The sequence below is a fragment of the Heterocephalus glaber genome, unplaced genomic scaffold (genome assembly GCF_053883595.1).
Source record: "Heterocephalus glaber isolate CG9 unplaced genomic scaffold, H.glaber_assembly_v1.0 deba00001608, whole genome shotgun sequence".
In the NCBI taxonomy this organism is placed as follows: Eukaryota; Metazoa; Chordata; class Mammalia; order Rodentia; family Bathyergidae; genus Heterocephalus; species Heterocephalus glaber.
Genome location: NW_028258379.1, coordinates 1,920,831 through 1,933,604, shown reverse-complemented (window position 1 = coordinate 1,933,604; position 12,774 = coordinate 1,920,831). Strand labels below are relative to the sequence as shown.

The window sequence follows — 12,774 nt, the reverse complement described above, 5'->3', positions numbered from 1 at the left end:
ATGTACATGAATGTGGATTCAGGTTGCCAAGTTCAAATTATCAGCTCTTCTAGCCAATCAAGTAATTGTGCAACACTGAGTGAACTACTTAATCTCTCAGTGTTTTGGTTTCCTATTCTCTAACATGTACAGAACAATATGTATGAGATTAGTTAATACATGAAAATCCCTCAAAACAATACTGAACACACAATAAATTTTTTAAAAAATGCCAGAGGGAATAGCATTCTTGTAGTTCCCACCTCAAACTCAGACCCTGGATGAATATATTCCACCGAGTGGAATGCAGGCAGGATTACCTAGCACTAGGTAATTTCCCGCTCCTTTTTTAGATTCCTATGATTTAAATGCATAGTATGACTCAACTCCATTGTTATCCTACTTGAGGGGTTATGGCGTGGTCCACATAGTAGCCACAAGGAAGGAGAATCATACAGAGCTAAGAAATACTTAGAAAAATGATTAGTAACTAGGTGACATATGAGGAGGAGTTATAAACTTAGTGATCCCATTCTCTGAGGTACGGATACAGAAAGAGGAACACACTTAAGGTGTCAGAAATGAAAGATAAATTTAATTTTAAACCTGTTGAGCTTATAATGCCTGTAGAACATCTAAATACAGAGGTCTAGTTGTAGCTGATTTGGGCTTCTGGAGCATGGATTGGAATCATCAGTCTATACTTGGCAAACTATACACAGTATGGTATAAGAATGGACGGACTGGGAAGACAGAGACTGCTAGTTATTTTTTCTCTTCTTCCTCTGGCTTTTAGTTAGGGCCATTGCTACCTTTAATAAAAACTATATTTTTCCAGGCACCCTTGAGATTCAGTATGGATATTTGACTAATTTCTGGCACACAAAGTAAGAGAGTGTTAAGTGAGAGCCAGCTGGGAACTTTCTCTTTTTCTCCTCTTGTTGTTTAGAATGTGAATGTGAAGACTGTATCCAGAAGTCACCCTGGACCTCAAGGACAGGGAAGACACACAATTATGGTGGAATAGAAAGGCATATACTCATATACTTGGTGATACTATAGATTAACCAAGTCAGCCTATATTGCCTACATATAAATAGCATTTTGTGATAGAGAAATACATTTTTATCCTAAGTCACTATTATCCAGATCCAATTATAGTCAAATATATTTCTTAATGCTACAACATAGACCCATGAATACACACACACACACACACGCACACACACACACACACACACACACACACAATTTTTGCCAGACATTTCAGATGCTACCAAGTGTTGCAAGGGAAAAAATAAAGGTGAGAAAAGGTTAGAGTGTTTAGGGTATGATGGTTGTAATTTTTAAACCTTTAAAATGAGGTCTTGGACCAGGGATGTAGCTCAGCGGTACAGCACCTGCTTGGCAAGCGAAAGGTCCTGAGTTTGAACCCCGGTACTGAGAAAAAAAAAACTAAAATGAGGTCTTTCTCTAAGGAGGCTTCATGGAGAAGGTAAGATTTACCAAAGGTTTGAAGACAGTGAGGGAGCAAGTCTTGTGGAAATCCAGGGTAAAAAGTGTCCAGGTAGAGAGCACGGGAAGTATAAAAATATAGAGGGAGGCAGGAGACCACCAAGCATGCTAGAAGATGCGCAATTCTAGAGCCAGGCTGTAGGTTTGGATCCTTCTGCTTCCTAATTGGGCAACCTCTGGCAAGTTACTGTTTAAACTCTCTTGTCCACTCTGTGATGCAATCCCCCACCCCCTCCTTCTTTGGTACTGAGGACTAAACTCAGGGTCTTCACCATTGAACTACATCCCCAGCATTTCTTTTTTTGTTTTGCTTTGTTTTGCTTTTATTTTCAGACAAGGTCTCACTTAGTTGCTAAGTTGCCCAGTCTGGACTCAAGCTTGAGATCCTCCCAGAGTGCCAGGATATAGGTATGTGCCACTGTGTTTTCATTTTAAAAATGAGAATAATAATGATACTTACCTCATAGAATTGGTTTGAGAATTAAGTGAATTAATATGTGTCTGGCACACAGTATATGCTATAAAAGTTTGTTACATAGAAGAAAACACAAACAGTATGACTGAAACAGAATGAGAGGCCTAGAAGATAAAACTGAGATAAAAAGGGGGGCAGACTATGTTGTATTTTGAAGGGAATATTATAAATTTTGGGTTTTTTTTTTTTTTTTTTTTGGTATCAGGGATCAAACTCAGGACCTTGTGCCTGCAAGGCAGGCACGGTGCCACTGAGCTGAATCCCTGGTCCTGAATTTTGGTTTTTATTTTGAGGAAAATGGAAATCACTGGCTGGAGGTTTTTACACAAAGGAATGAAATAACTTAACTTACATGACCAGAATCATTTTGACTATTTTTATAAGAACAGACTGTAGGAAACAAGGGTGGAAGCAGGGAAAGGAAAAGGTAAGCTCTCACTATTGATGGTGGCTTAAAGGTGGCAGTATCAGCAGGTGAGAAATCTATGGATATTCTGAAGGGTGGGGAACAGGATGCCATGGATTAAACATAGAGGTGGGGTGTTCTAGAATAACACAAGGTCTTTGGCTTTAATATCCAGAAGCCATTACTATTTACTCAGATGGGAAGTGTGGAAAGTGTAAACTGGCAATGTAAAGTTGGAGAATTAGATAAATTTGAGCTATATGGCATTCAAGTGGAGATGTCATGGATGCAGCTGAATATGAGAATGAGGTTCAAGGGAGAATTTCAGTCTACAGATTATCATTATTAGTCATGATCATCCCAAGAGTTAGTGTAAAAGAAAAGAGAAACAGTCCCAGAGCAATAATCCCAGTGCTGAGAGATGGGGAAATGAAGAGGATTCAGCAGGAGATAAGGGGTGTTGAGTGAAATATGAAGAAAATCAGGAGTGTGAATAGGTTCCACAGAGGGGGAAGTTACCAACATGGGTGTCACATGCTGCCGAAAGGGAAGCTGAAGACTGACCACTGGATTGAGCAATATGGAAGTTATTGGTACAATTTTGGTGGACTGAGGGAGAAAGCCTCATTGGAATGGGCTCCACTTGTAGAACCGGACATGCCTTGTGTTGACAACTCTTTTGAGAGATTTTGTTGTGAAGGTATGAAGCATACTGAGGGGATATGGAGTCAAGATTTTTAAGACTGAAGAAATTTCATATGATTTGAGAAGAGAAAAGAAATAGTAAAAAAATGAAAGAATATAATAAATAAGAAAAGAGAATTAAAAGTATTTTTCATTTTAAAAAGAATAAAAACGGGGGAAAGAAGGAAGAGGGTAGCTGGAGTGATATAGGTAAAAGCTGATGATATAGCATGGTGGGACAGGTGGCTTTGGATATGAACATGAAGAGTTCATCTCAGGTCACAGAATACACAGGCACAGATGAAGATGAGTTGGGTAGAAGTGGAGGCAAGAAGTTAAGAGTTCTTTTCATGATTTCCTTTATTTTCCCAATGAAACAGGAAATGAGGCTGTTATTAAGTAAGAGTGAAATGGGGGAGTGCATGCTGAGTTTGAGAGAAAGAAGACATGGGAGGCTGGCATCTGCTGCTGCCGCCTTCCACACCATGACCTGTTCCTCTGCGATGCCTTGGTGCCATAAAACCCTGCTTTGGAGCCGACTATGGACTGAAACCTCTACAAAGTATGAGCTGAAATAAACCTTTCCTCTTTTAACTGGTGGATGTTGGGTATTTTGTCTCAGTAACGAGAAAACTAAGACAGAGAATATAATCATTAAAGAAGAGGTTCCGAAAATTAAAGTGGTTATAATAACTAGCTACATGGGTACTGAAATCAACCATATTATAGGGGTAATAATAGTGAAGAAATTGAAAAGAAAACCAGAACTAAAATATTCTAAACAACTAAAACAGGTCTTAGCTAGAATTTTCATGAAATGTCAGGAAATGGCCTAGGAGTCCATAGATGACAATAGTAAAGGTGGTACGTACTTATGAAATTCAAAGATGGAGGATCTAGGAAGAGAGATAGTTGAGAAGCGGAAATAAGGTGGGACACATACCCCATCTTTAGAATGGTATGAAAGACATGAAAAAGAAGAGTGGCCACTTGGGATGACAATGAAACAGTGTCCTAAGAGGAGGCTCAAGTTTTCTTAGGATATCAAAGTGAAGGGCACCTGCAATCCCAGCACACACAGAAGTTGGGGCAGAAAGTTCAAGCCCATCCTGGCCAATTTAGCAACTTACTGAGACTGTGTCAAAATATGAAATAATAAAAGGGCTGGGGTGCAGCTCAGTGTGAATGCCCCAGGCTCAGTACCTCCCTCACCCACATAAACACAAAAGGGAAATATTCACAAAAGAATTAAGGACATATGGGTTTTGATGATGACTGATTGTGGATTACTTAGAGAAAAGCAAAAGGGTTTTCAGAACTGGAGAAAAGTGGGAGATCAGAAGCAGATGACAGCCATGAGGGACAAGTCTGGGAAATGAAGAATAACAGATTCTTTAAGTGACTAACACAAATGAGATAAATATTATAATGCCATTAATCCAAAGGGTCTGGAGGCATAGAATAGTGATGATGCAGTGAGTAGTGGAGGCCAGGAACTAGGGAGTAGAGGTAGGGCCAGAAGCGTGCAGGGAGGGGAACTGTGGGTTTAGTCCCAGCGTGTAAGATATGTTCCCACAGAATAGCAGTGAGTCAGCTGTTACGCAGTATGCATAATACCTTACAGTCCTTTAGGATTTTGTTCCAGTAAGCACTCAAATAGAAGTTGGCATTTATCGAGGACTTGATATTTCATACACATTAATTTCATTTTCAGAACAATGCTGAAAGTATTATCATGGCCATTTTACATATGGCACACTAAAGCTAGAGAGAATAAGGTACCTTATATACCATCTGAGCTCCCAAGAAAAGTTCTGATATACTCCAACCCTACAGAAAAGTGAAGAAACCTTTTACATTTATTTGCGTTTTTTGGTACTGGGGATCGAACTCGGGTCCTTCTGCTTACGAGGCAGGTGCCGGAAGCACTGAGCTAAATCCCCGGCCCACCCTTTACATTTATAAAGGTAAAAATTTCTCTTCATCTTTTACCTCCAGACAAACAAGTGAAATCATTTTGTAAAGACTTATAATAGCTCCTTCTCTGACCAATGGATCCAATCTAAGCATTATACTCCTTTGTGATAGTCCAACAAACTGACAGGAAGAATTTACACACTACTCTTTTGTCTTATATGAACGTACTGGGAAAAAAAGCCTACCTCCACACAGAATTTTATACTGACTGAAGGAATTCAATCAATGCAAGACAGGTGCATCAGCATGAATGAAGAACCATGAGGAAGTTATTCATGGATCCAAGTAAGCTACAAAAATCAAAGAAAAAGGAAAAAGAAAAAGAAACAGGTGTTTTCATCTAGGGCATATGCCCCAGAGTTACAGAAGAATAACAATGTCAGAATTTTAAAGTTAAATATGTATGAACCAAAGCAAAGAGAACACTCTTCAGAAATCTCCACAAATCGAATACTATTCTCAAATAATTGGAATTAATAAAACATTTTGGTTACTGATTATACAACTGCTATATAGTTTACTAAAGTATTAATCTTTTAGTAGAATTCATTAAAAGAACATATTATATTGTTAAATTATCTCAATTCATACAAAGAATTGTGTGTTTTTTCACACAAAGAAGCAAAATTTCAAAATTAAAATTCTAGTCAAGTTTCAGCAGGATTACAAATATATTTATCGGAAATGGTTACCCCTGAATTTGGGATGCTATTATATGCTGCGGGCTGAGCTTGAAGATGACCCTTCTTCTCTTCCCTACTGCCTTTCTCCTCCACAGATTAGAGTCAAACAGACAGTCTGTTTGACTAGGACTGTAGATCCTGGATCGCACAGCTCCACGAGACAGTTACATTGTATCCTTGTTCCTTTTCTGCGCATGCCCCCATCAGGAGACAATCACGTTCAGCCTAGGCCACGTGGGCCCTGTGGCACTATTTACCCCGACTTCCCACACTATAAATAAAGAGTGCAGGCACAGCCATTAGCTCATCAGGCTACGGTCCCACCTGGTCCCATCTATAAAGCAGAATTTTGCCTTCTTTCTTATTATTTTCTAATTTTCTTCATCTCCCACTGCTCTCCCGGGCTTTGAACCCTATGCTGTACAGGTCGCGGCAATTATAAACAACATGTTTCTTTGCACTTTTCCCTAGCACTTCTGTCTGCACACTGACTGTGAGCAGAGACATGCATTTAGAAGCATTGGTACAAATTACAGGTATGGGATCCTGAAATTGGTTTTGCATAAGGATCTCCTAGAGGATTGTTAAAAAATCTGTTTATAAAAAGACAGGTGTTTCTGATATATACACAAGTTTTAGGGAAACAAACTAGAGCACTGCCTTTTTTTTTTTTTTTTTTGATACCAGGGATCAAATTCAGGACCTTGTGCTTGTGACGCAGGTGCCAGAACCACTGAGCTAAATCCCAGCCCTAGAGCACTGCTTTTAAAATTATGTTCTCAAGAACTTTAAAACTACATTCTGAAGAGCTTTAAAACTCTTGAAAAATCTGTTTTGTGTATCTGCTCTACTTCTAAAAGTCACAAGACCTGATAGAGGGAATTGAACTCACCCACACAGGAATTATGATTATGACTGTGGCTTCAAAACTGACTAATCAAAAGAGAATAGACAGATAAAAAGATGAGGATCAATGGACACAGAATAGTTGTTAATGGCAAACGGAAAACCTTATAAAAAGTTGTATAGGGGCTGGGGATTTAGCTCAGTAGTTCCGCCGTCTGCCTCACAAGCAGAAGGACCTGAGTTCAATCCCCAGTACTAAAAAAAAAAAAAAGAAAAATTTAGGGCTGGGGATTTAGCTCAGTGGTTTCGCCGCCTGCTGCGAAAGTGCAAAGACCCGAGTTCAATCCCCAGTACCAAAAAAAAAAAGTTGTATAATTCATATACTTTTATTTAGTGCAACTTAGAGGAACTTATTTCTAATAAAGTTCCAAATGGAAAAAGCTCACATATACAAACATGTATGGTTAACTGCATATACTTCTGTCACTTAGGAAAAATTACTTTATTCTAGACTTAAAAGTAAAGATATTAAGTGTATCTAGATAAATCCAAAGCTTTTTGACCTTGTTTCCGACACTCCTAATCCTGCCACCCTAGCCTCTGTCTAGCAGGCAGACTGCTAAGAAGGCAGCACATCTAGGTAGGTGGTCTCCTTGAAGAAAGGATCACCACAGGAGAAATGTCTGTCTACTGCTTGGCTCCTATGGATACCTTTTAGGTACCTTCCTTACTCTAACCCAGAAAACTATGTTGTGTTTTGTGGAGGAAGGCAAGAGAATGCGTTTCCTCCTCTCATCCTGTCCTTGAATAGCTCCCAAAGGTCTGGCTCTATAAATCCTAGCCTTTCGAAATTCTCCATTTCAGTCACCCTATTAATAACAGATGCCCACTAAAAATTAGGTGGTTTTTCTTCCCCTCTTTGGTGCCAGAGATTGAACCCAGGGCCTTGTCCATGCTAAACACACACTCTACCACTGAGCTACACCCCCGGCCTCAGAAATTAGATTTACGACATTCTATAGGTATAAATTCAAGAGATTTCTTCATCAAGTAAAACAGCATAATAGTTATACTTACCTGTCTGAATACACATACTGAGCAGGAGATGGACTGAGTAAGAAGCCACAAGAGCGACTGTCAGCAGCAAGAAACTAAAATATAAAAATAACGCATGGTCAAATCCCCCTAAATCCCCCTCTTGTACTGGGGATTGAACCCACAGGGCAGTCAGTCTATCATTAAGCTGTACCCCAGCCCTTTTTACTTTTAGACAGGGTCTTGTTGAGTTGCCCAGGCTGGCCTCAAACTTGCAATCCTTCTGCCTCAGGCTCCAAGCAACTGGGATTACAGGTGTGTGCCACTATACCCAACAAAGTTTGTCTTTTTCATGGCATCTCATCACCAAGCAAAGTTCTTCATATTTAACTGTTCACAATGGTCTACCTCTGAGTAATAGAATCATGGTCATTAAAAAACAAAATCAAGACAGTTTTCTATTTTTTTATATCTAACAAGTTTTATTTAAATGAAAATATACTGGTTTCAAAATAAACATGAAATCGGAAAGACAAACTTTTAAAAATACAGTACAAACAAACTTCCTCCTTTTGCATTCCTGTCTGCTGACTGTTGATTCAGCCATTCAGTGATCCTGGTATTTCCCTTTTATGACTATTTTTTTCCTTTTCTAAGCCTAGACCTACATTTTTGATATGAAATTTCAGTCTTCTGTTTGCCTTCCCCATCTCCCATCCCTGTGATGTGGACCTCCTTACCACTTTTTCACCAGTAATATTACAACTATTACCTAGCATTTATTTAAAACACACTCACTCTCCAAACCAAACTAAAACAATGCAGCTAACACACTTCTAGTGATGCAATCTGAAAGCTGTGCAAACAATGTAATGATTGGAGTTCTCTTACCAATACTGTGAAAAGAAATAGCACACATAATTCTCTACTTATTCTCAGGAAGATGCTGGCATGACAAGTTTCAGCAATAGAGCTGTCCCCAGGGACTGCCCAATAGTTAAAGAAACTCCAACTTTGTGGTCCACTTAATATCTGTTAATAAGCAGCAAAAGTGAGAGGCAAAACTGCACATGTAATTAAACTGACATCTAGAGATCTAAAAAAAAAATTCTAACATCACCAAAAGGGACATGTGTTATGATTTAGTGAGGTTATATTCAGCAATATTTATCTACATGTAAGACTCTTGTATAAAACACCAGTTTTCAAAGAGAACCAAAAAGTAAATCCTCTTCATATGGCTTCCCTGAGGTGTTGCATACAGTTTTCAAGTTCAAAAATCATGAAAGTTTGTAACACAGCCCACAATAAAAGCAAATTGGTTACTTAAAAGCTGATTTGCTTATCAAGAGATTTAGAATAAAAGCAAGAAATAAACCTAAATCAGATTCTGTGTATTTTAAATTTCCGGGTAAAATATCTGCTTCTACTGGCAAAACAAACAAAATGAACTTATTCATTCATCTGTTAGCCATGGTGCCAGATGCTGAGGATAAGGTCCATCCTAAGGGATTTTGGAGTTTAGTGAGGAGATTAACTTGCAAACAAATCATAATAACAAATTATAATAATGAAATGAATACACAAAGTACTGTGGGAATACAGAGAAGCCAGGAAAGTTTTTTATTTTGGGTAAGAAGCCTATGGGCCACGTCTTAAAGATGAAAAGGAACAGCCACAGAACGTAAGTCTGGCCTCCCTACTTAATGAAAGGGAGAGGAGATGGAGAGGAATGAAAAGATTAGGTGCTTTATCTGAACTGAAAAATTATTATCAATCAGTAACCTGCATGGCTGACAAGTTTTGATTCACTTTGGCCAATTCAACACAAACGAAGAAGCTGAATAACCCAGTCCTTACGGATATAAAGCAATTTCTATTTTTAAAAACTAGCCAATTTTTGGATTAAGAAAAGCTACAGTCATATACTACATAATGACATTTTGGTCAACAATGGATTGCATATACAGCGGTGGTCTGATGCGATTATAACAGAGCTGGAAAATTCCTATCAGCAAAGAAATCTCAGCTGACTTAACATTATATATAGTGCAACACATCATGGACATGCTTGTGGAGGTGCTGAGGTAAACAGACGTACTGTGTTTCTAGTCAAATAAAAGTATAGTACACATTATTATAATATATACTTGGTAATGACAATAAATGTGTTCCTAGTTTATGTGTTTACTACTATGTGTTTACTATTATCATTGTTTAGAGCATTGTTTCTAATTATGGAAAAAAGTTAATTGTAAAGCAGCCTCAGACGAGTCCTTTAGGGAGATATTCCAGAAGGCACTGGGGATTTTTGCTTTTGTGTGTGTGTGTGTGTGTGTATGGTACTGGGGATTGAACCCAGGGCCTTGGCATAGAGCTACATCCACAGACTCTTATAAAAAACATTTTTAAATTTTGTGACAAGGTCTCGCTAAGTCACTAAGTTGCTTAGGCCGTGCTAAAACTTGCCATCCTCCTGCCTCAGCCTCCCAGAGTTCCGGGAATCCAGGTGTGTGCCACCATGCCTAGCTGCAGAAGGCACTGTTATCACAGGAGTTGACAGGTCAATTTGTGCTACTGTCCCTGAAGACCTTCCAGTGAAACAAGATGTGGGAATGGAAGACAGTGATACTGTGATACTGACCGGCCTGACCCTGTGTAGGCCGAGGCTAATGTGTGTATATATTTTTGTTTTTAATAAAAAGTTTTGCAAGCGCAAGGACCTGAGTTCGATCCCCGGTACCAAAACAAATGTTTAAAATATAAAAAAATGTAAATAGAGAAAGCTTATAGAATAAGAATATAAAGAAAAATTTTTGTATAGGTATGCAATGTGTTTGTTTTAATGTTATTATAAGAGTCAAAAAGTTTAAAAAATTAAAACATTTATGAAGTTAAAAGTAAATAAAGTTTAAGGAACCCTTCTCCATTGTTGGTGGGAGTGCAGACTGGTGAACCACTGTGGAAATCAGTATGGAGATACCTCAAAGAACTAGGCTTAGAGGTCCCATTCGACCCAGCTATCCCCCTGCTGGATATCTTTCCAAAAGAATTAAAAGAATCTTACCAGAGCAATATATGTGCACCCATGTTTATAGCTGCACAATTCGTAATAGCAAAAGCTTGGAAACAGCCCAAGTGCCCATCAACTAGAGATTGGATAAAGAAGATGTGGGTTTTTTTTATAAAATGGAGCCATGAAGAACGAGAAACTAGAGACATTTATAGCTAAATGGATGCATATTGAGGCCATCCTCTTAAGTGAAATAAATAGGACACACATGTGTAAATACCAATAGTTTCTCTAGTGTGAGAAACTGAAAGTGTAAATAAGGATACACACAGATGAAAATGGCCTAATAACATATTTCTTGTATGTTTCCATTGCGTGTCACATGACTGTATTGAAATTTAAATTAGGGAGAAGTTTGGCTTATGTGGAGTCTGCTAACTGGAGTTTTTTTTCCAGATCAATATTTGTTCAATGTTGGTTTTGGGGACCTTTCTGAAACAAATCACATCCTCTGGTGTCTTGTTGGTGCTTGAGATGCTTTTTTAAGTTATATGGAAAGTGCTTTTCAGTTTTGTTTTGGTTGAGTTTTACTTTATTTGAATATTATTGTAGTTCTTTTTTCCCTTGCATTGTTCTTCTTTGAGCGGTTTTAATTTTTTGTATGTGTGTGTGTTTGATAATAAAGTTATTTAATAAAAAAAGTAAATAAATTTTATAAAGTAAAAAGTTACAATAAGCAAAGGTTAATTTACTATTGAAGAGAGAAAAGCAGTTTTTATAAACATGGGATAGCCTGAGTGTGCAATGTTTATAAGGAGTCTGGTGTAGTACCCTAGACTTTCACACTCACTCCTCCCTGACAGCAACTTCCAGTCCTGTAGGCTCCATTCCTGGTAAGTGCTCTGTACAGGCTACAATTGTTAACACTGTGTTTTTACTGTTTCTTTTCTACATTTAAAATGTGTTTAGAGGCCAGGGATTTAGCTCAATGGTTTTGCCACCTGCCTTGCAAGCGCAAAGTCCTGAGTTCGATCCCCGGTACCAAAAAAAAAAAAATGTGTTTAGATACACAAATACCATTGTGTTACAACTGCATATAGGATTCAGTACAGTCACACACTGTACAGGTTTGTTACCTGGGATAGGCTGTATGAAACACCCAAGGTATGTGACAGGCAATGCCACTAGGTAAGAACACTGTGATGTTCAAACAACAAAGCTGCCTAACAAGGCACTGCTGAGAACACAGCCCTCTCTTTAAATGATGCCTGACTGTAAATAGCATACCCCTAGGAACAGATTAGCAAATTTTTAAAAAAAGGTTAAAACTTCAGAAATAATCTAACTAGAAATTGTATAACAGTAGTTTATGAAACCTATTCCTTTACTTTCAGTATATAATTAAAATGGGAAAAGGAGATGGTAAAATAGGAAAAAACTCACCTAAATCCAAGGATACCAGTATTAGCCATAACATAAGCTAAGCCAAGGATGCCACTTCCCACGATGGCATTCATCAAATTAAAGACTGAAAAACCAAATGAAACTCCTGAGGATCCCTGTCTATGAAGTTCCTGTAAGGAAAGAAATTTTAACAGTGTTAAGTTTTTGAATGGTGAAGTTCAAATTTCATTTTAAGATCATGGAAATGGTCATGGAGAACATCTGGAAATCACCACGCTTTTGCAACACCATTTTCCTTTCCTTCTCATCTCCTAATTGGTGTCCCAGGAATCTAGCTCCCAGGCAAAGTCACGTCTTCCGGTACAGAGGCCAGATAGTCTTCAGAAAGAGCCAGACTGATCTTGTGAATTCGAGAGAAGAAAGAAGATAGGATAGGAATGGGATGGAGACCGACAGAAGGGACATGGGCTCAGCTCATGTGATTTCTGAAGAATCCCTGAGTCAGCTTCGTATTGCTGTCCACAACCCTTCCTTCCCAATTACTAGGACTGCAAACCTAATCTTTATAATAATTAGTAAGTCCGCCCAACTGTACAGATGGTCAGGACTACCTGCAGGGATAATATAATAAATAGAAGCAATTCGCCTTGCTTTGGCAAATACATTCCTGTGAATCCCTAGCCCCAAACAGCAGTTGGGAACAAAACTATAAACTGCGACAATGCAAGGATTCCAGGTAGAAAGCGGAGTGCCCGAA

The 12,774-nt window shown here is 38.5% G+C and overlaps 1 protein-coding gene across 3 annotated transcripts in view; it reads right to left on the bottom strand.

The window, feature by feature from the left end:
• The window catches only part of Slc38a6 (solute carrier family 38 member 6), a 66,818-nt gene that overhangs the window by 53,054 nt on the left and 990 nt on the right, over positions 1-12,774 (bottom strand). For all 3 annotated transcript variants that reach the window (XM_004837437.4, XM_021247867.2, XM_087195222.1), the window contains exons 2-3: positions 12,057-12,187; positions 7,643-7,716 (exon numbers count right to left, since the gene is read on the bottom strand). In XM_004837437.4, coding sequence (XP_004837494.4) covers positions 7,643-7,716; positions 12,057-12,187 — 205 coding nt within the window. The remainder of the gene's footprint in view (positions 1-7,642; positions 7,717-12,056; positions 12,188-12,774) is intronic.